Genomic DNA, 24,640 nt, shown 5'->3' on the forward strand with positions numbered 1-24,640 from the left:
GAAAACCTCGGACCGATCTATGTCTGTCTGTATCTTTAGGTACTTATTTAAAAAAAAGTAAACAAATAATTTGTACATTTTCGGGTAGTTATTGTGACGTATGTAGGTAGTGATAGATATAACTATTGACGTGTGTCAAATCCTGAGTCAGTCCGGAATAAACTCTCGAATAGTAAGCTGCCTATTATTGACCTATACCTATCCGCTCACCTAGTGCCTCCAGGATATTACAGTGGCGACGAGGATGGGATAATTTCGCGTGTGCAGTAATTTAAATAAATAAATTAAATGTCTATCGGCAAGTTACATGAATTTAACGTCAGCAATGGCGCATGGTCATCGTACATGGATCGCGTGGAAATGTACTACAAGGTGAACAAAGTGCAAGACGAAATGAAAGTGCCGGTATTAATTGCAGCGATGGGAGATGAGGCATATGAGCTGCTGGAGAACTTGGCCAGTCCTACAAAACCATCGGATCTAACTTTAATTAAAATAAAGGAATTAATGTCACATCATTTGCAGCCAACACCGTCGTCTTTAGCGGAAAGATACCGGTTTCGACAAAGGCGGCAAAATGTCGGTGAAAATGTATCTACGTATGTGGCGGAGTTGAAAAAGCTGTCCAAGCATTGTAAATTTGGCTCAGAGTTAAATGGAAATCTAAGGGATCAATTCATTTGTGGCTTAATCAGCGACTTAATTAGGCAACGGCTTTTTGCGGAGGACGACAACATAACCTTCGCAAATGCAGTCAAACTTGCAACATCATTGGAGGCAGCAGAGAGGGACGCGGCGTTAGTGGAGCAGGGAAAGGTAACGAGTTCGAGTGGGACGGGAGATGCGCAGGCCGTTATGTTTGCGAGTCGGGCGCGATCGGGTACATCTACATTCAATGGAGGACAATTGCGGGCGCCGGTAGTTACGCAACAGCGGCGAAATGCATACTTTAATGGCCGGCAGGAGAGGCACTGCGACGCCTGTGGCGCGCGCAGTCATAATTACGCGAATTGCAAGTTCCGGGACTATGTGTGCAGCAAGTGTCAGCGTACAGGCCATTTGCGGCGGGTGTGCCCGGACTGGGGCTCGGCACCGGGAACCGCGGGCCGTGGAGGAGCGCGGGCGCCGGCCCGGCGCGGAGGGGCAGCGGCGGCGACGCCGGCGCGGAGTGCCATGCATTTTGGGGTGGCCGATCACGAACCGAGTGAGGATTACGGCGGAGACATCGAGGAAGAATTACATCACCTATGTTTAAATAACTACCCGGCGGTGAGTTTACCAATATGTATAGACAATACAGTTATTAATATGGAAGTAGATACAGGTGCGGCAATGTCTTGCATCAGTAAGGCCACATATGACCGATATTTTTCCCATGTAAATATAGAAAGGGATAAAACTGTGTTCAATTATCTCACTGGCCCATCTATTAGGCCTTTAGGTATCATTCGACCCTTAGTGACCTACAATGAGTGCAGTAAACAATTGGAGTTGTACATTATTGAGGGTGGCTCGACTTCTTTGTTGGGCAGGCAGTGGTTGGTCGAACTAAACATAAATATACCTAAGTTAACGTGTAATTACGTAATAAATGAGGCTAACGGACAAGGTAAACAAGATATTGTGAAATTGCTCGACAGATATGAGGCGTTGTTCAGCGATGGACTGGGCCGGTACAAGGGCGGCAAGGCGACCTTGAGGGTGCGGGAGGGCGCAGCACCGGTGTTCCATCGCGCACGCCCGATGCCGTACGCGCTGCGCGAGCGCGTGGACGCCGAACTGGACGCCATGCTGAGCGCCGGCGTCATCGAACCCGTCGACTGCTCGGACTGGGCGTCACCACTGGTACCTATTAATAAGCCGGACGGCTCCCTTAGAATTTGTGCAGACTATAAAACTACCTTAAACCCGTATTTGTTGGTTGATCGGTATCCTCTCCCTAAAATAGAAGATGTTCTTGTAAATTTAAATGGCAATATGTACTTTAGTAAAATTGATCTTTCACAAGCGTACAACCAAATTGAACTGGACGAGTCTAAATGTTATACGGTTATTAACACCCACCGAGGGCTGTTTCAGTATAACAGACTGGTGTACGGCTTATCATCTAGTGTAGGAATATTTCAGCGTATTATGATAAATTTATTGGGTAATATACCTAATGTACAAATATTTTTAGACGATGTAATTATCGGTGGCAAAACTAAATCGGAACATCTACACGCTTTAGAAGCGGTTTTTCAGCGTTTACTTACTAACGGATTGAAGTTAAGGAAAAATAAATGTGTTTTTTTGGCTAAGGAAGTCACATACTTAGGGTATGTAGTTACTAGGGAGGGCATCAAACCGGATACAACAAAGATAAAGGCGATTCTGCAAATGTCTCAACCTCGTAACGTATCGGAGTTAAGGTCGTTCTTAGGGACGGTAAATTTTTTCGGAAGGTTTCTTAAAAATCTCAGTTTAATATTGTCACCACTTTATAAACTATTAAAAAAGGAGGCGGAGTGGCACTGGAGCAAGGAGTGCGGGGAATCTTTCGTGCAGGTAAAACAATTATTGTCGGGCGCTCAAGTATTAAGGCATTATGATCCGAGTAAACGATTGATAGCGACTTGTGACGCGTCGCCACGGGGGGTGGGGGCGGTTTTGACCCAAATTGGACCGGATGGCGAACGCCCGGTCGCGTACGCATCTCGTACCTTAAACAGCGCAGAGGCGAATTATTCGCAGATACACCGCGAAGCCTTAGGTATTATTTTTTGTGTAAAGAAATTCCACCAGTATCTTTACGGACGTCATTTCACATTGCGCACAGATCACAAACCACTAGTATCAATATTTGGGCCGAATACGGGTATACCGACAATGACAGCTAGCAGGATGCAGCGGTGGGCAATAATATTATCAGCTTATGATTACGAAATTGAATATGTGAATACGAAGGATAACTGTGCGGACGGGTTGTCTAGATTACCTAATGCCAATGAGACACGGAATAATTCTGGTGATGCTATTCCCGAGCAAACATATCTGCATTTCGCGCAAGACGCGTTGTTGTTAGATTATTATAAGATAAGGTACTATACTACGCGTGATCCAGTTTTGGCTAGAGTGTTAACTTTTGTTCGCGATGGTTGGCCGGATAGTTGTGACTTTGATACATTGAAGCCATACTTTAACAGAAAGTCAGAATTATATGACGAGTTGGGTTGTGTCATGTGGGGGCACCGGGTAGTAATACCGGAGAAGTGCCGCGACAAGGTTTTAAGAATTCTGCATGAACCTCACATGGGTATAGTTAAGACCAAGGCGTTGGCCCGTAGCTATGTGTGGTGGCCGGGCCTCGACGAGGCGGTGGAGGCGGCGTGTCGTGAGTGCGAGCCGTGCGCCGCGGTGGCGAGCGGCCCGCCGCGACACCCGCCGCGCTGCTGGCCGTGGCCAACGCGAGCATGGACTCGGGTGCATGTAGATTTCTTGGGCCCTTTTCACGGGAAAACTTATTTAATAGTAGTGGACGCTATGTCAAAATGGGTCGAAGTATTCCAGGTTCCTAGCACGGCTGCCGTTTCAACCATTCAAAAATTAACCGAATTATGGGCTAGATGGGGAATACCTAAACAATTGATAAGCGATAACGGGCCGCCGTTTTCGAGCAAAGAATTTTCGCACTTTTTAGCCTTAGACGGGGTAGAACAGATTTTTACGGCTCCTTATCACCCTGCCTCTAACGGAGCGGCAGAAAATTCGGTTAAAGTAATAAAACAAGTTATAAAAAAAGCGGTAATAGAAAAAAACGACATTCTAAACGCTATCAACACATATTTAATTTACTATCGCAATACGGCGCACAGTTCCACAGGCGAGAGCCCCGCGATGCTCATGACAGGTAGGCAATTGCGAACGCGCTTAGATTTGTTAAAACCGGATGTAAGTTTGAAGGTAACTAAAAACCAACAGCGGCAAACTCGCTTGGCTGGAGGGTCGGAACGGAGGATCGAAATAGGAGAGGACGTTTGGTATCGTAAATATCTGAAGGGAGAAAAATGGCAACCGGGTAAGGTGTCCGGGGTTCTAGGTGACACGGATTATAACGTTACAGATGGTCAGGGTAACATTATTCACCGCCATATCGACCAATTAAAACGGAGGGCGAGGAGTTCTATAGTCTGTCCAAAAAGTAATGAGGAAAGTAGGGAAACAATGGCCACGAATGCATCCCCAAGCTTGCCACCGAAACCCAGGGCTGAGCCAACAACGCCGCGAGCGAGTACCAGTGGGCTCAGGAGCGAGTCGGCGGGACCTTCGACGCCGATGTTCGATGCTTCGCCGGCGCGAAGTATGGCGGAAGGGGAGGAAGAGGATATAGAATGCTATTCCACGCCCGGTAAGGATACGGGGAGTGGTGATGAGCATGTTGATCAGCCGACGACCCCCCTTGCACCGGCTCGGTCCCGGCCCCTTAGACAATGTAGATTGAAAAAACCATCATATAAAGTATAAACAGTAGGAATTTGTGTTGGTTAATTAAGTTTAATATTTAGAGTAAAATACTAATAGATTCATATCAATAAATAATAGATCAATAATTCCTATCGCTTAAGTGTGAAGCATCTACTTAATAGCATTATATAACGGAATTGAACTAAGTAGTGTAATTTAAGTAAATAGAAGCTTTGTTACAGTATGTGATATCCTTGTAGGATGTATGGTTTAGGATAAGATGTCATAGAACTCAACATTACTAGCATGTATTGGCAAGATTACGTTTACGAATAATTAATCCATTATGAATCGTACTTATTGAACAGAAGATCTATAGTTAAAACTCATAGCGATTGTTATTGTTAGACAAACGGGTTCTCCCGTTAACACTGTGTACGCGTATACCTATGGTTATGTAATCTGCAGCATGCTACTACTGGATTTAATACCTCGTTTCCTTTATTGTAATTTTAGTAGGATTTAGGTTATATGAAAGACGTTTATGATGCTACTACTTAGTATTAATTAAGTGTGGAGAAGTGTGACGTATGTAGGTAGTGATAGATATAACTATTGACGTGTGTCAAATCCTGAGTCAGTCCGGAATAAACTCTCGAATAGTAAGCTGCCTATTATTGACCTATACCTATCCGCTCACCTAGTGCCTCCAGGATATTACAGTTATAACATTTATTGGTTAACCAACCAAATACAAAACCGCCTGGATCAGTCACTGAACGACCTGACTTTAACCTACATTATTTGATCATGTAATTGTTTTCAACAACCGTCACCTGGCTTAAGGAGCCATTTGAGGGTAGATTTTGTTTACTTTTATTTAGATACCTAAAGATACAGAGTATACCTTTGCAAACCGGTGGGGAAAGAGTTCGAAGGATATTTCGAGACCAGTAGATACCAACCTAATAGGCCATGTTAGCCGTGAACATCTGAAACGCTAGATGGAGACATAAACGTCTCCATCTAGCGGTTGGGCAAGCAACGGGTTATGTTAAAGAGCGTTGGCAGGATGCCCGCAAAATTCCACTCCTGCGCAGCTCAGATTTCGTTGGCTTTAACGCCGGGTGCCATACAAATCATAGAGACCGATTATTGACTTATTAAATCCGACGCGGATTGAGTTAGACTTAGTTTGAATACATAAGGTAAACATACTGGTGCTCGACGCGGTCCCAGTACATAACATCTTGAAGGGTCAAACAGATCACTGTGTTATGTCTTTCCTGTAGACATACACAAGAGTTAAGGGCTATAAAGGTTAATTTTCTTATTTAACCCTTATCCACGTGAAAAGGTCCTCCTTTTATTTAGAGAACCATGATAAAATCATTGCTTACATGCCCACAAGCTGTTAACTATTGCCCACAGGAGAGAAAAATGTACTGTTCGAGATAACATACTAGTTTTCTCTCCTGTGGGCAATAGTTAACAGCTTGTGGGCATGTAAGTAATGATTTTATCATAGTTCTTTAAATAAAAGGAGGACCTTTTCACGTGGATAAGGGTTAAATAAGAAAATTAACCTTTATAGCCCTTAACTCTTGTGTATGTCTACAGGAAAGACATAACACAGTGATCTGTTTGACCCTGAAACTTAAGTCATTGTCAATAATAGAGGTGACACTGACAGCAAGGTGTCATCTATGCATGTCGAGCACTAGAGTCTGTGAGGAAAGAGAAGAGTCGTAGAATGTATGGGCTTCCCTACATTTCACGACTCTTCTCTTTCCGCACAGACTCTAGAACGTTTGCCTTATCTTTTTTGTGTTGAAACCAAAGAATATAATACTCACTAGGAGGTTGAAACGTAACGTGACCAAGTAACATTTGTGAGTATTTTGGAAACTAGACGACAAAAAGTAAGGTCCTTTGGGGTAACTTAAAAGGCGGAATTTTTGAAAATGGCAAATAGCTACTAAACTAAAAGTACTTTTTTTTTGTAGCGATAGTATGCAAGATGCCTTGGTGAGCGTGGTAGTAAGTAGGTAGCGTAAGTGTTGTTTTATAGATATTTGCCATTTTAAAAATTACTTTCGAAGTTACCTGACTATACATGATCCTTTCCATAAACGAAACGATTACTCGGGTCAAGGATGACTCACGTTAAGCCCCCTCCAGACTATGCGCGTGAATCGCGGGCGAAGCCGCGAACGCGAGTGTGGAGTCGATTTCGCTGTCTGCGAAAATCGACTCCACACTCGCGTTCACGGCTTCGCGCCGTGATTCGTGCACGAGTGTGGAGGAGGCTTTAGACCGGGCCTGGCGGAGCTTCCGGCGCTTAGGTTGACACAACTTGAAGTCCCTTTGCGTGCACGACCACAGATAAGATTTTGACAACCCTATAGTCGAAAGGGATACTGCCATAAGTTAGAAATCATGATTCGACCCAGAATCGCTGTCAAATTTCGGTTTTGTAGGAAGTGTCCTTTCTGTACGGTAGTACTATTACTTATTCTGTGCTTAGGTCACCTAGGCACGCTCACACATTAGTCGCATGCTTGACAAGTTTAGTAATTCGTGGCTTGAACTATGTGAATTATGTATGTCACTCGGTACGGCGGATACATCAAAGTGGCATGTCGCAACGATTCGTCCTCGAGGAACGCGGCGCAGGCTGCCATACAATGTATAACTAACTTCACTAAAGAGTTTAAGGACTATAGCGACAGGACACGCATTAAAGGATGACTCACGCTAGATCAGGCCGTGCCCGGGTCAAGGCGCCCGAAATGTCATTTTCTATGATTGCTGATCGGTGATCACGTGATGCTTTCTATAGAAAACGAAGCGTCGGACGCCCCGGCCTGGACTCGGTTCTATTCTAACGCTCTCCTTTATAATTATTTAACTTGTTTAGTTTAGTAAGATAGTACCTAACATCACTAGATCGTGCCAATATAATAAAAGTTATCATTGCTCTCTTGCGTCATTGATTCTGGCCCGACCACGACACGGTGATAAGATTTAATTCTTTTTAGGGTTCCGTACCCAAAAGGTAAAACGGGACCCTATTACTAAGACTCCGCTGTCCGTCCGTCCGTCTGTCACCAGGTTGTATCTCACGAACCGTGATAGCTAGACAGTTGAAATTTTCACAGATGATGTATTTCTGTTGCCGCTATACAAACAAATACTAAAAAGTACGGAACCCTCGGTGGGCGAGTCCGACTCGCACTTGTCCGGTTTTTTTTATCCATGAATTTGTGCTGGATTCTCAGAAAGTGATATACCTGCATCTGAACTAACTCTAAAGGATAACTCACGCTAGACCGGGACGTGTCCGGGCCGGAGCTTCCGGCGCTTACTTTTCTATGGGAAGCATCATGTGATCGCCTGTCATGTCATAGAAAAGTAAGCGCCGGAAGCTCCGGCCCGGACACGGCCCGGTCTAACGTGAGTCATCCTTAAAGTGACTCCTAAGAAAGTGACCTACTTCGCCTAAAGGCACATTTGTAGGCAAATTAAACAACATGTCCGTGCGACGACATTGACAATAAATAACCAATTAGGCATGTATGTAACACTTGAGTAAGTAAATTGAAGTAGACAATAAAATTGAAGTAGGCCTCGCTGTTTATATTCGCTTGCGCAGTCTTCACATTAGATGCAGATCCGAACTAATCCGAACGCTGCTCCGGTGTGTAAGCGAGACAGCGCAATGTACGTATGTACGAGTATATAGCATAATAGCAATGTCCCATTCAGCATTTCAATATGAAGACCGCCTTACAAGTACCCGAGAAAGTTTTGTCTGAATAACTAAACAAACTATACCAACATGAAAAGGCGCAGTAAAAGGTTTAAAGAGGTATTCCCCGTTGGATATATTACGTATCATTTTATGATTAATATGTACCGTATCTGCAGTACAGTTCCATATAAGTCTCTTAAAATAGATACTGAAGCAGAACTGTGTCACTTTGTAATATTGAATATTAAAAAAAAAAAACAACGGGTTGCACTCCGGGAGTGCCGACAGAAGTGAAAACTCAATGACTAGTCCAAAATGTCAGCAGCACTATGTATAATTGACCCATCCTCCTTTCTATTGAAAAACTTTAGTTCCGGTAATTGCTGGTCAGTGAGCTTGTTTAAAATTCGAAATTCAAATTTGTAGCGTTGATTGTTTAAAATTCGAATATAAATTGTAAAGTTACCTTGCAGACCACGCATCTAAATATATTTGGTCATGATATTTTGAGTTTTATTCACCAGTACTAGAGTTCACTTTTATTAGCGATTTCATCAAGATGTAGCTTTATTGAATTATAAAGGATGATTGGAAATTCGCCGTATTCCTTGAGAGGGGTTATTCTATGGGTCATTTGCAATGATTTAAGTCCAGTCAACCAGGGTTCAAAACTCATTGGTTTTCAAGTTATTTGAGTTTTTAGTTTTTTGTTTAAAAAACCCGCCTTTCGACTAAAAAGTGGTAATCGTGAAAAAACTACTCAAATTTGGAATTAAAAAAAGCATTAATCTAATAGCCAATAAACTACTGATTACGTGAAATAAAAAAATATTGCCAAAACTTACCAAAATTTTCCAAAAAAAAAGGATTTGAAGTCACAATTTTTTGTAATTTTCCCAAGACTTTGTAACATTTTAAGGCATTACTTTAAAAAAAAGTATGTCACTTTGCGTACAAAATACAGAAATGAGTTCCTCGATCAGTTCCTCAGCTTTCCAAAAAAGTACGACTGTCGACATTTTCTCTTAAACTTTTTAAAATAATAATAATAATAGCAGAGCAGGCGGAAGACTTGACCTAGCGTACGTGACCATTAATCGGTTTGTTTGTGTCACTTTATTATCTCCATGGGCTTTATTTGTCCCTTAATCGATTTGTTTATGTCATTTAAGTATCTTCTTGGGCTTTATTTGTCTTCGTTACCTTATCTTATCTTATTTTCTTGTGGTAGGGGTCACATCTCATGCAAATGACCCATAGAATAACCCCTTTCAAGGAATACGGCGAATTTCCAATCACCCTGTATTATTTTGAGTGATATAAAGTTAGAATGTAACTGTGAGATCCTCGTATTTCAACCCGTACAAGATTAGAACCTTTTTCATGTAATGTCATTGAGTTTTTCTTTATTGATTTAAATGCCATCTAAATGAGTGGCCATCTAAACCTTACGGTCACGTGATCGCCTTTTTTCCCCACCTCAAAAAGTGCCCAGCGCCGCTAAAGAAGTTTTGACTTCAAAAAACTAAAATAAATTATTTTCCTAATTGCTTTTTTGGGGTTAGATATGAGGATATCACGTATCATTTGTGGTATATTGTACAAAAAAAAAACAGCCATATCGTATCTGGAAGAGCCCAAACTTGGTATATTTTGAAAATTATTTTTGAATTAATAAAAAAATGTAATGATGTGGTGTATTTTTAGAATCGCCTCAAAAAGCCCTTCCATATAGTACCACGACACACGATTGGTTTCTAAAAAAAATTTTTTTTACCGTCCTTAAAATAAAATGACTCGGCACTCCCCTCCTAAGGGAATTTATTTTAGGAACTGCGGGTCAAAAAATTTGTTTTGACCTACGTGTGCCAAATGTACATCGATTTGCGGTTTATCTTTCAAATTGGGGTCGTACAACTGCCGCTAAAAATTCTATATGTGATCACATGATGATATTTATGGAAAACGAAGTGTCATACGCGTCGGCCCGGACCCGGACCCTTCTAGCGTTAGTTATCCTTAATGCAGCTGCAGTTGACATCTGAAGGACACCTTTATGGCCATCAGAGCACACCGTGCACGTGCGCTAAAATATCAGAGCCGTGCACGCACACATCACGCAAGCTGTGTGCCGTCTCTCATAAAGATCAGTATATATAAGTATTACGCACACTCATCCGGTGTGCACAGGTCTTTACTCTTGGCAAAGGGTATAAAAACCCACGACGCTAATTACTATTTCTATTGCTTTTTCGGCTGGCATCGGGTAAAATAAAGGTTTGTTAGTGAACACTGAAGCTCGGTTCCTCGATTTTATTTTAGGTTTTAAAAGGTTAAAAGTCAAAAGGTTAAAAGTCAATCAACTAAAGTCATATTTATTAGATAATGAATGGATTCATAGACCGTTTCTCTTTCTATTGTTGATTATGATTAGGTAAATTTGATATTAAATATGTAGGTACTTACTAATGTGATCGCCCAAGAAGTAGCGCTGAGGAAGTGGAGATGGATCGGTCATACCCTGCGAAGAGGAAATACGAACAACGCCAGTATCGCGTTCGAGTGGCGGCCTCAGGGCGAAGCGAGCCCGCAAACGCCCCGTACACAACGGAGGCGCAGCGTAGAGAACGAGCTGACAGCCGTAGGACTGAGCTGGAACGAGGCCAAGACGGTTGCTCAAGACAGGAGGGCGTGGAAGGATCTTGTGGAAGCCCTATGCACCTCCGGGGTGCCCTAGGACAGACAACAACAACAACAACCTACTAATGTCAGTCTTCTGTCAGTTTCAGATACAATGTGCGATAAGATAAAAGTAAAAAATCTCGATCCTGCCACTCACAAGCTAATAAACGACGGTTTTAAAGGTACCTATTACTAATAAATTAACCCTTTGACCGATGCCTTTTGTGTGCGTCGCGTCATACTGAACTTTGTCGGAATGTACGAAAAGAAATCTTTCGAGGATAAGTAAATTTTACCTACTATAATCTGTAGTTATAATATTTTGGTTTCAATGGGTCTCAAACTCAAATTTCTCGGTCAAATCTCATTAGTCTGAAGTAGAACCCTTACACAGCTGTGGTTCCTAACCGGTGGCACAGAATAACTAATAGTACCTACTAGGTAACGTACCGGTGGTCCGCGGACCACTGCTTTCAGGAGGAAATAACAGAAGTAGGTAGTCTGCAAATTTAATTAAAACAGGACAACCCTTTATAGACTTGTTCCAAATATGTAGGTATATAGGTATTCTGTTAACTTCGAAACACTCCATGACAAGCGAAACAAAGAAAAAATCGAATGATCCCTTTCCCTTATCACTAAAAGGTTAACCACTGCCTGAAATCATAAACATATCTGTGCTACTCGAGTACTAATTGATGTTTATCATTAAACTTTATTGACGTATATTTATGCAATTGCTTATTGGAAATCCTGTATAAATTTACGGTAAACAGGTTCAATATCATGTCCAATATCGAGCCTCTTAAGGTAAAAACTTTAATACTTACCATCACTTTAGTGTTTGTGCCCCGAGGCACAGGTATGATCATAAATTAGTTTTTTTCGGGTTATTTCCATTAGTTACCTTACCACCAACTTGTTACCAGTGGCAGTGGTAACAACTACTATTGGGAACAACTGAGAAATAAGTTTTTGTAAATCTCAATTGTCACAACAACTTGGTGGTAACTAGTGGGTGTAATGGGAATAACCCTTTCTTTTCTCGCGTTGTCCACTAGCGTTAAGTACTCGTATTTACCTAATGTGTTGTTTTCTATTTATTACTAGGTACTATTACATTTGCAGGTCTTATTTGCGCCCGTTTCGGCGATGGGGGCTATCTGTTGCCAGCAAGCTACGCGGATGACGCCGACAAGTTCAGGAACATGGCCGCTCGGCCTGACGACGTGTGGGTGACCACGTTTCCTCGATCAGGCAAGTCAACGACACGTTTAAAGTATCAAATACAATATTTACACGAGGTCAATTACTGAGACAATCCACTGAGATCGGGGTTGCAGGCTCTTGTAGAAAGTAATCGAGGGATATAGGTATATTAGGGGACAAATGCCAGCGACTTTAGGTGACGTGGCGCAACGTAGCCGGACTTCGCCAGACATGTCTGACAACGTCGCGCGACACGTGTCGCCACTCGCCAGAGAGTGTCATATTGTGCGATGTCGCCAGTGTGTCAGGCGAAGTTTCGCGAGGTCGCACGACTTCACCTGATGTCGCTACCGACTTAAGTCGCGTGATGTCGTCAGATACGGACAAATGCCCCGTCGAAAAGGTCAAGTTTCAGGAATCTCAAAGAACTACAAATGCTGAGTTGATCGGTTTATTACTATTGCCGTTGGGGACTAAAAAGCTTTTTTTTATAAAGGTACAACATGGACCCAGGAATTGGTCTGGTTACTCATGAATGACCTTGATTTCACCACGGCCTCAAAGATTCCTTTGAATAGCAGATATATTACACTTGAGTAAGTATTGCTGACTTTTTAACCTTTTATTTGTCGTAGTCTGTCAGAGTGTGAAATGTATCTTTACAGAGTTACATATATATGTAGGTTAAAAAGTAATGATAAAACATCTATTTTGAGAACACTTATCTCTTCTCAAGACAAGGTCGCGTCTTGCTCAAAGTTTATGGAAAAAATCAGGTTTCTGTATAATTCCAAAAACATAATAAACTCCTTTTTTCAGACGATATAACGTGAAATACCAGAAGGAACTAAACTTGGATTTGTTAGAACCGATACTGCGCCAAGAATGTTCCATACAAATGCTTTCTTATGACGCGATAAACAACGCGCCTTCTCCTCGGTTCTTCAAGACTCACATAGCCTTCTCGCTTCTACCCCTGAACCTGCTGGATTCTGCCAAGGTCCTGTACGTGGCCCGGGACCCGAGGGACGTTGCTGTGTCCTTGTATCATCATCAAAAACTCACTTGGTTTTATGCTGGAGATTTTAAAAGCTTTTGGAATCTTTTTATCAACGACTTGGGTGAGCAGCATCGAATGATTAAATAAGTATTAGAACTGAAATTACGTATTGACGAATGCGTCATTACGTAACTTATGGAGAATACTATAGTTTGTGCTGTTGTCTATGCCGGAAGCGTCAACTTTACGGTCAAGGAAAATTATTCTTTAGCAATTTGCGGTTCAAGTAAATTTGGTTGTACAATACTTTATGCTAAGAGCTGTCCAATGTAAAGTGAACCGTAAACTGCTAAAGAATCAATTTCCTCGACCGTACCAAAGATTTATAACGCTTGCTTCTGTTTTTGACGTGATAAAGTCTTATAAATCGATGAACACCGGTAGTATGCACGAAAAAGTGTCACGTTGTGGACAGATCTCCATGGTAACGTTGTGGACAAATCTCCATGGTAACGTTACGGCAATTTTTCATCAATGTTTTTTTATGACGTTATCACGCAAAATTATCGTCCGTAAACCGACTTTACAGACAACCATATTTTTTTTCAGTTGTTAGGGCGCCATATTTAACGCATTTGAAAGAGGCCTGGGCGCTACGTCAACATCCAAATATGTTGTTCATTTTTTACGAAGATATGAAAAAGGTAGGTAATTCCTATAAGTTGTTGGCAACTAATAAAATAGCAACATGAATCAAACAGGAAAACAAAAGTTGTCTCTTCTACTTCTACTATTACCGAAAGTCAAAAGGATATTGGAGCCTGATTTTTGTTGTGAATTATATGGTCCACGCCATACCAAAGTTAGCGTATGGTATATGCCATACGCTATCTTTGGTCTGTACGAACTTAAATGCAATAGTTTTGTACTTAATTTCCTGGAGCAGAAAAATAACGGGAACTGAAATATTAATATATTAAAAATGACGTGTACTTTCTTCAGGATCTGCCTTCATCTATTAAACGAGTATCAGATTTTCTTGGCAAGGAAGTAAAGGACGAACAAATTTCAAAACTTTGCGAGCACTTGGACATAGAAAACTTTAGGAAAAACGAGTCTGTGCACCCGACGTGGAGGGATAAGATTTTCAACCCCGATGCCGAGCCCTTCGTAAGAAAAGGTAAGCAGTTGTCGCTGATTGTTACTGGCGACATCGCGCGACATAACACAGCATTTATATCGATAATATCAGCCGCTTGACACCCGATGTCGCTGTCGCCATAAGTATTTTTGTTGTCAGGGGCCCTAAGGTACGTGACAAGCGTTGAATAATAGAAAATGCCAATAGAAATTTAAATAATGTCTGCCAAAGATTACTTGAATTTAGTTCGTATCTGTCATCTCGATACGATTAAAATGCACTGACTGGTAGAGAATGTATTAAGGCATTGAGTCCGCCATTTGTACCTTCTTGTATTGTGCAATAAAGATTAAATAGATAAATAAATCATATATCGACAAACGCCAATAAACAGATGCAACGAAAAGTGATTCATTTCCATACAATTATTTAAATGTCGGCGGACTTTCTCTGATCAGATCGGGGAAATCCTGAAGAAAGGCCAAGTCAAGAGCACCCTAAACCGGCGAGCGTGTATGAGGAATGTTATGATAGGTAGTGAAGGAAGCGAAAGAGGTATGTTAGGATCGTAGCAAGTGGAAATCCGTGGTGTCTGCCTACCCCTCCGGGAAATAGGCGTGATTATATGTATGTATTATTTGTGTTTTAAAAATGTTTTTGTTTTGTTTTGTTTTGTATGTACAGTTGTCACTTTTCTAGGCAGCATATCCACCGATGTAGAGAGACAGCAGATGCCAGGCCCCTATTTCACCAACGTGACAGGTGCGACAATTCGACAAGTCTCATAGTTGCTGACGTCACAGGCATCCATGGGCTACGGTTATCGCTTACCATCGGGCGGGCCGTATTCCTGTTTGTCACCATCATTGTATTATTTAAAAAAACTTTATTATATTGGCAAAAAACAGGTATTTCTCTTGCGATGTTTATGATGACAATGATGACAATTGTCACAAGATTTCAAAGAACTTTCAGTAATTCTTGACAGCAAATGAGTTCTGTGTCGGAATTTCGTGACAATTGTCGTATTTCTTGAGACGATTGTCATTAGCTACGCCAAATAAATACTTATAAACTGGCGATATAGTGGAGTTTTTTTTTAAATTAACATGTTGGTGGCAAACAACCACACCGCCCGTCTAATGGTAAGCGGTTACCGTAGCCTATGGAGGCCTGTGACGTCAGTAACAGTGATGTCGACAATTGTCGGACCTGTCACGTTGGTGAAATAGGGCACAGGGTCGCCACTCGTGGGGACATATTGTGTCGCCTAGTGAACGATTAAATTAATATCTATTTAATATTGTCTTCGGTTACCGCGATAGTTACTCATGAAATATAGTTATTTGTACAACAAGAGATCAAAGTTTGATATTTCTTCGAGTGCTTATTTTGAGTCCCGTGCAAGCGAAAGCTAATTTAGAATCTTGAGCGTAGTAAGGGATTCAAAAGCGCACGAGATGTAAATAACTTTGATCTCGTGTAGTACACAAAATTTTTCACCCTAAGCAGTGAGAACATACCTAGAGGGACAGAGATAATAGAACCCAAGTATATCGAACTTGTATTAGACCCCGCATGTTGAAATGACTATAAAGATCACTTGAATGTCATTTTGTCTCACTCAGTGAGCAAAATTGAGACAGAGTGAGACACAATCAGTGAGCAAAATGCGATTTTGCTCACTGAGTGAGACAAAATGACTCAGTGAGCAAAATCGCATTTTGCTCACTGTTTTTAAGAAGCAAAGTACCCTTGTTCGAGCTGCTGAGGTGAAAAAACTATTGAAACGGATCATATCCGTTTCAATAGTTTTATTTAATAATATTACTAACGACGTATTATCTCAGGCAAATCAGGTGGCTGGCGCGAGTATTTCGACGAGGAGATGGCGTCGCAGGCGCAGCGTTGGCTGCGCGAGGGCCTCGCCGGCTCCGGCCTGCGGTTCCCGCACGACAGCTCGTTGACATTTTGATTACAGACGAATAAAAAATTGAATAATTTTTTGTTTTCGTTTTTTATTCGCTTGTAGTGTACCACAGCTGGGCAAAGGCTTATCCCTCTTTTTCCCACTAAGCCTATCATTAAAGATTTACATGACCAATTGACCATCTCTCGGCAAGGTATTGGAAACACACACATGGGTAGATTATTTATGACTAAAATCTAGGCAAATTTCTCATAAATCACTTAACAAATTGAACAAGTTCGAAGGTGCCTAAATACTCCACAAGTTTCAAATGTTGATTTCCTACCAAGAAACCTACACATTCCTGTTAAATGATAGGTCGCCTTATAGAAAAGTAATTACATTTAAAAAAGGCGAGATGTTTATCAAACAAGTTGACTGTTTTAGCGTCACTTATTTTACTAAGTACGGTTAATATTGCTACTTATGTACTACGTAATTAAATTTTACGCGTAAAATATATATTTTCTTAACTAATTCAACAAGTCTAATTTTTACACAGTCTCAGTTATTATACCAAATATAAATACCTACCCATTTACCTAGTAACGGTGAACGCTGTGGTTACTAACTTGTATATAAGGTCTATTGGGTATTACAAGATTTACAAGCAATATTTTAACCCTAGTAATGTTATGTCATCGATTTTATGCGCTCTAGTTATATATTTAATCAATTTAATCTAATATTGTTAAAGCTTTTACTAAATTGGCATGAAATTGGTAACGTGGAGTGGAGCTCGGTAATTCAATGTAATGGTATCATAATAAAATTAAATTGCAGACAAAAAGTTTCAATGTTACGCTTCGTTTATTTTGGGTTATTTGCTCATTTCATGATGTATTTAACATAAAGTAAAAAATAATTAAATTTAAATATGTGTTTTTTGTAAAAGTCTAATCTATCTATCGATCAAATTGGGCCTACCAAATCTGGCAAACAGAGGGTCTACCGCCAACATCAAGTTCTAAAATTGCCTCTCTATCGCTCTTGTCTGTTCGATCGACAGAAGCGGATTGATTAGACCAAGCTAAGTTGGCAGCGATTTAGATAGCCCAGACTGTGCAAGTGTTATATAAATATCATAATTTCATAGAAGTTTGACGTTTAAAATAATACTTGCAATGTTTGGGCTATCACTAAGCCAAATTGGCTTGCTCTAACTCTAATGTTTTAAATTTTTCGGTTATCCCTCAGATTTCAAACTTGAATTTGGTGGGTACTATTTTGACATGATTCCTACGATTGGGTTTTATATATAGACGGTCAAGCAAAACTTGTCAGTAAAAAAAGGCGCGAAATTCAAATTTTCTATGGGACGATATCCCTTCGCGCCTACATTTTTCAAATTTGCCGCCTTTTTCTACTGACAAGATCTGCTTGACCAAGTATATATACCTACTTATAATTAATTTGGAAAAATCATTTTATCGATATTTGTAGAACATCGACAGACGAAGTCGATATATAAGAAGACACTATATTAGTTCAAAGAATACTGATGTCAACAACATATTCCTGTGCTTACCAAAAGTGCATTTTTAAAGCAACCGTATTGTGGCAGTTTTTGTAGACGCATTATAAATAGATACTAGTTCTTTCTTATAAGACTAATCGAAAATTCAATTGGTCTAGGTTGCTAGACAAGCCATGGACCGGTAAATGGAGCATCACGACGCAATTCAAGTTTTTATTGCTAACCGCAAATCGAACGAAACACTTTGAATTTGTCATTAATTTTAATCCGACTACGTCAAATTCAAAAGGCATAAGTATATTTTTGCATTGTATGTACATAGGTATTATGTACAATGCAATCGACGCAGAAAAAAAATGAATCTAGAATACTTGTGTAAAAAAAAATTTCGTGTACCTATGTGCAGGTTACAGCATTATTGCTTTCTTGCGACGATAATTATGTAGGACTACTACCACTTCTACAATCAATAAGTCTTTGGTTACTAGGTTATGTTAAGGTTACGGAACCAACATTTTCGTATTGTTATGTAAAACCAATAAGCAGCTACCTTAAACACTAATAAAAATATTGAAATATAGGCGAAATGCCACACCTAGATTTCCCAGGAGAGGCATTTGAAGTAGCATTACAGTCTTGTATAGTTTCCAAGTTTCAACATACCTGGTGAGCTGTTTCAATTTGGCAGCAGCTTGCAGCGAAGCATACCCGTAGCGGTAAAACTTGGCGGCATCCTCCGAAGGCGCGTTGAAGGCGGCCACGTACCGGGCGGGGTTGGAGTCCTCTAACCATAGACCTGGAAGTTATATTATATCATGCTATGACAATGAAAGTACCTATCTACAATTATTCATTAATAAAGACGACAATTGTATACATTTATTGCAAATGCATAAGGACTTCAAAACCGAAGAATGGGAGTTATCAATTTGACGACAACACCGTTTTGTAATGTAAAACCAACATTGATTATAAATCTGCAGTTTGGGTAAACTTTTGCTGATTGAAAAATTACTTCACAGCGAAATTCTAGTAGGATTTGACAACGGGTTAGTTACCAATATTGAGATTGGAATTATTTACTCCAGGCATTTTACTGTCCGCTCATACTATCTGAAAGTTATTTATCTTATTCGGTATATGGTCACAATGCATACATACCCATAGAATATAACTTTGGTTCCATAACTGCATACAACTCATGCATTTTCTGCATTCCGTATTCAGCCGCTTCCATTATATCTTTCTTTTCGTTTTTAGTTAAGTTGACTTCAGGCACAAAATCGTTGTAATCATATTCGTCATCATCATCATCACTCAGGTAGTCATCATCTGTATTATTGTCAGGTATCTTTAAATCTGTTTCTGTATTTTGAAACGATACATTAGCTTTTGTATAATTTTCGTTATCGCAGTAAGTAACAACAATGGTAGAAACATTCTTCGTAGCGGAAAATGAATGATTTTTGCTATGATCTCTTTCTATTATAGTAATGTTATGTAATTCTTTAGTCATGGTACTATTAAACATCGGCATAAGATGTTTCAGTACTTCTATTATGTTAAGGGATGTAGTATTATCAATATTTGTATTATTTGGTTCAATTGTCAAAATCTCGACGTAGGTTGTTCTTTCTGTAGTAGTAGTGGGTTTTGGTGCTTTCTTTTTGTTATTGTTCTTTGATGTATTTAGTTTGACATCTAATTTTTCTTCAATACCACTTTTAATTCCTTTTATACTTATTTCATCATTCCTTCGTTCAGACTTTTCTAATTGATTAGGAAGATTTAATATTATTGCTTCATTTAGATTTCTCTCTTCATCGTTTCCTTGAGTAATGTTATTCTTAATTCTATTTATGGATGCTATTATATCGTTTACTAGAGCATCTTGTACTGATTTATTTGAGTTTTTAATATCAGTTGTCACATCGGCTATAGAGTTAAGCACTAATTTTCCTTCACTATTAATGTCATTTAGTTTAGTTTGATTTCTCATTTTAAATATTTCTTCTACTAATTTAGTGAATGGACATTTTGGAGTGGTGTGTACTGTACTATTGTAGTTTGTAGTTTTTTCGTTGTTGACATTTTTCAAGAAGAAAGTCAAAATTGCAAACATGTATTTGTATCTGAAAAGTAAATATTTATTTGTAAATAATTTGTTTGTTGCGGGAATACTGTGTTAATCATAACTAATTTATGAAAATGTTTTTTCCTAATAAATTTATCCTAATGTAATGTATGTATGACCTTCTTAAAAATGTTAACAATTTGCTAATGCAAACTATAAAAACGAAGGATTTTCTTTTCTATAATCATTTAAGCGTCCATATTTCACAGATAATCATTAACAGACTTATTAATTGCGGGAATCTTGACACGACATTAAGAGACTAAACAAAAGCTTTCTACTCTCATCAATCGAGGAAAGTTAACTTTCTCTATCAGCGATATTAACATCTCTAACTGTACTGTTTTATGCGTTGCTTATTTGCTTAAGTACAAATGTCAATGATTGGACAATATTGACCAATATCGAGACAATAACGTTCAACAGCGGTTACCACACAAACTTTTTTTATCAGTTTGGACAAATATGCGTGTGAATGTATAACAATTGGATTTATATGATTGTTATATACGTGAACTCCGGATAATGTGTTTGATATGACAAAAAGATCGGAAACAGGCTTAGTGTCTTATGACATAGCCTGAGTTGGAGTTCACAAATGTATTTCATTTTTATGTATGTTCAGTGAGTAAGTGTAGGCTACAAAATGATTCAGTTACGGTAACTTGAATGAGTTGATTTAATACTTAATTCACACCATCATAGACGAGCAAAGATAGTGACTATCATTACTTCTGATAATTCAGTGTACCTACTCCAGTGCAATTAAAACGGCTCACTTTGTATAGAATGTTAAATTTGTGTATGCCTGTATGTTTTATTACATTGCACTTCAGTGTTTTTTTGTCGATTAACTAATACTGATCAGAATCGGCTTCAAAATATTTACAGTCACGGGTTCACTAGGGACAAATGTTAAGGCCATACCTCGTGATTATGTACCTATTTTTATAAACTCAACATTTTGTGTGAGCAATCTCCTTTGAAATAATCACTTAGTGTGAAAACTACGGGATATATTGTCAATTTCCTCGACTAAGTGTTAAGTAGGTAAAAGCTTTGTAAACTTTTATGTAACGTAACGTCACATATCCGCGTTTCTGAGATACGGGAAAACATAAACATTATGTAACGTTGACGCACGTGGATATGCGAAACTGGGACTTGAACTTTTAAGGATGTAAATATTATATTCACCTTTCCTTATTTCTTCACTAAAACTTTGTTTTATGTAACGCCAATTACCTGATACGTTATGTCTAATGTTTGAGGTTGGTAATGCGGATTAATTATGAAATGACTTAAATTATTACTTAAAAATGACGAAGCCTGTTGCGGATATCATCATTGGTTTGTTTGGGACGAAGCATGTTCCTGATTTGCATTTGTAGCCTGCGTATCTATTTACATACATACCTATTTATAAACTGGATTATTTTAAAGGTTTTGTTTTGGTTATTTAGTAAATTCAATAATAAAATTTGACATGATCTTGAAATATGCTTTCACTGGCTCCAGCGGGCGTATTAAGGTCGCGGTGATCGACATGATAGCGTGTTAATGACATGTAATGACGTTTTAATCGCTCGGCGCTAAAAAGTGACAATTGCTACAGGAATGTCACGTCGAGAGACATAGACATATTATAAGTAATTGTCTATTTTTTTTACAATTCACCGTATGCTTGTTTGCCACCAAGATATTATTAAAAGTAACAAGATATAAACAAACCTTAGTATCTCCATGATGTCACAGCAAAATCATTCAGTTCAGGTCAGGCGTTCAGTTCATAGTTCACAAACAAAATTAAAGTTAACTGGTCCTACATGGACTCAGTTCAAGATGCTTCGCATTTATGATACTTTAGGTTATGTTATGGTTCATAACAAGAACAAGAAATATTCATAACAAGAACAGTAAGACTGTTCTGTTTTAAAAAAGCTTTTAATTTAAAAGGTCAATGCCGGTCACAACACATACACAACTTTAAGGTCAGTTAGCAAGGTCGGGGATTCGAACCCGTGTTCCTGCGTCGGCAGGCGCGCGAGGACTACCTCTAGTTACATAACCGGAGGCTGTGCGGTACAGTTATAAGGCCTCGGTCGAGCGATGATCCCTGTTCGCGTTGTTTTGTAGCGAAATGAGCTTTTGGACGCGCTCACACCGATGAGAGCTTTTGAGCTTTGATTTTTGTACTTAAAATAAATACTTACCCCCTTATTCATAAACGTTTACTAAAGTTGACAAGCCGATAATAATCGTTTGTCCCTTTCCGATGTATTGGCATGATGGAAAGGGACAAACGATTATTATCGGCTTGATAACTTTAGTAAACGTTTATGAATAAGGGGGCTAGTATTTTTCCCGTGAATTTTTCAAACAGGAAGGGTTCGCCGACAGATGTGATCTCACGAGATTTTTGGCGTTTTAAGATTATAGATTAAAAATTGTATGGAGATGACACCCTGCCACCATACCCTTCGTTTTTGAAAAATTCTATAATTAAACAATGCTTGTATTATGGATACATACCGTGACGATATACATACCGTAAAAGTACAAAACTTTGCCCTTTAACATACCTTTGCCCATCGCGTTACAGTTCAGTAAAAGCGAAATAACTTAAAAGTAGTTACAGATACACTTTCTGATTAAGTTATTTCAGTTGTATCGTAAATAACTAGGTACCTTTTATTAAGCGGTCGGCAACAAGCGGCCCACGGGCCGCATGCGGCCCTCGATCCTCTCGCTTGCGGCCCGCGAGCCTCCCTGGCTATCTTGTATGTAATATTGTCAAACGACAATGTCTGCGAAAGTCACAAATATTACCAAAGTGCGGCCCGCGTCAACTTCGTTAACTGCTATGTGACCCTTGGCTGCTTAAAGGTTGCCGACCGCTGTTTATAACATTAACAGCCAATGTGGGAGCAGCCATCATGTTCGTGACGGTGTGACAGTCGGCGCCGGCGCCTCACGCGTGAATCGTTAGATTAGACGACTCCGGACGAGAGCGATTTGTGCAGGTTAAAGAACTCATACAAAAACAGAGTCGCGAGCGCCAAGAGCGAAGCTACGACCAATGTTTTAGGGTTCCGTACCTTAAAAGGAAAAACGGAATACTTATTGGATCACTTTGTTGTCCGTCCGTCCGTCTGTCAAGACCCTTTATCTCGGGAACGCGTGGAGTTGAAATTATAACCATATAAGTACTTACTCAAGTCTACAGTCCGTTGAAGCTGTGAAAAAATCAAACTTCTAAGTTAACGTAAAAAAAAGATACGGCCATTTATGTCGCAACAAACGTAGGTATATTTCGACACTCTCAAGGGAATCAAAATTTATAGGGAACTTGGGTTACATATCAGAATACCGAAAGTTGATTTACCTAATGTCGAATCACCTATGCTCGATTCACCTATTTTTTTAAACACCTAATGGTTTATTAACCTAAGCTCATAACACATAATGAACGAATTACCTAATGCACGTTTCACCTATAATTTTTTTACCTAAGCTCAGAATACCTATGGTCGATCTACCTAAACTTGATACACCTAATGCTTGAAATACCTAAAACCGATTTACCTAATACATGAAACACCTAAAGCTGACATACCTAATGGACGATCCACCTAAAGCTGATATACTTAATGAACGATATACCTAAAGTTGATTTACCTAATGGATAAAATACCTAAAACTGTTATACCTAACGAACGAAATACTTAAAGTCGATATCCCTAAAGGACGGAATACCTAAAGTCGATATACCTAATCCACGTAATACCGAAAGTCGATATACCTAATGTACGATATCCCTAAAGTTGATTTACCTATTGAACGAAATACCTAAAGTTAATATACCTAAAGCACGTAACACATAAAGTTGATATACCTATTAGGTACTGTTAACTGTAAAAATATGGGTGCACAAATCATCTCAAAAATATGTCCCATAGCTCTTATGTCAGCGAATCAAGAACTATGGGACATATTTTTGAATAAGTTGGCTACACCCATTGACGTAGAATATCTAAGGACGGGCTTTACGGGCACTAAAAATGGTACTAGTTCAGCGGTGTTACTCACGAATTCCAGCCAATCATGCAGTCTAACGCAAATAGTTGCGACCAATAGCGCGCGTAATGTGAACTCATCAACCAATCGCGCGCATGATGCGAACTCATCAACCAATCGCGCACATGATGCGAACTCATCAACCAATCGCGTTGTAGCGGTTTCACACCGCTATACTGGCCCCTGTCATGCCTCATTATTATTGCCCGTAGAGCCAGTCAGTCCCTAGATATCTATGTCAATGGCTACACCGATATTTTTACTGTTGACTGTATGTAATGAACGAAATACCTAAAGTCGTTATAAAAAATCATTTACTGCAGATAATGTAAGTAAATATAGCATTAATAATAAAAATAATATTATATCTAATTAATAGATACCTATAATAAAATTATTAAATGATAAAATTCATACATTTATTGATTAAATTCAGATTAAAATTAATAACTCTAAAAGAAAAAGCAAAATATAGTTTAAATCATATAATGTTTATGCGCAGTCAAAAATAAATTAGAATGTGAAACTTAAAACAGGCAGTAAGAAAAAACGCCTCTTCTTTGACAGGCGTTTCGACAGCTATTCCGTTCCATTCAGACAACTTATTAAGAACGGTTTTTCAATATTCAATATTAAAAAAATAAACGTGTTATAATGATGAAGAGGTAAGTAATAAAATATGAGATATGTATATTTTCTTACATTAACAGTAGGTTTTTATGTTGATTACGACGTTTAAAGGAAACTAATATTA

The 24,640-nt window shown here is 39.3% G+C and overlaps 1 protein-coding gene and 1 long non-coding RNA gene across 2 annotated transcripts; both read left to right on the plus strand.

Annotated features, from left to right (window-relative positions):
* The first annotated feature begins 957 nt into the window (after positions 1-957).
* LOC134791342 (uncharacterized) lies at positions 958-5,109 on the plus strand. The gene is made up of 2 exons (XR_010144286.1): positions 958-1,269; positions 1,641-5,109. It is a non-coding gene; the product is annotated as an uncharacterized LOC134791342 (long non-coding RNA).
* A 5,877-nt stretch (positions 5,110-10,986) lies between these two features.
* On the plus strand, positions 10,987-16,241 carry LOC134791308 (luciferin sulfotransferase-like). The gene is made up of 7 exons (XM_063762320.1): positions 10,987-11,061; positions 12,008-12,136; positions 12,585-12,684; positions 12,908-13,209; positions 13,698-13,792; positions 14,091-14,268; positions 16,080-16,241. The coding sequence occupies exons 1-7, from the start codon at positions 10,992-10,994 to the stop codon at positions 16,202-16,204; spliced, it is 999 nt and encodes a 332-aa protein (XP_063618390.1). The 5' UTR covers positions 10,987-10,991; the 3' UTR covers positions 16,205-16,241.
* The last annotated feature ends 8,399 nt before the right edge of the window (positions 16,242-24,640 follow it).

The sequence above is a fragment of the Cydia splendana genome, chromosome 6, assembly GCF_910591565.1.
Source record: "Cydia splendana chromosome 6, ilCydSple1.2, whole genome shotgun sequence".
Lineage (NCBI taxonomy): Eukaryota > Metazoa > Arthropoda > Insecta > Lepidoptera > Tortricidae > Cydia > Cydia splendana.

What these genes read in the sequence shown, in the direction of transcription:
- LOC134791308 (XM_063762320.1), top strand. Translation starts at nt 10,992, where the DNA reads ATGTGCGATAAGATAAAAGTAAAAAATCTCGATCCTGCCACTCACAAG. An exon ending in AGCAGATATATTACACTTGA is followed by an intron (nt 12,685 to 12,907) that starts GTAAGTATTGCT and finishes TCCTTTTTTCAG; the next exon opens with ACGATATAACGTGAAATACC. An exon ending in TTTACGAAGATATGAAAAAG is followed by an intron (nt 13,793 to 14,090) that starts GTAGGTAATTCC and finishes TACTTTCTTCAG; the next exon opens with GATCTGCCTTCATCTATTAA.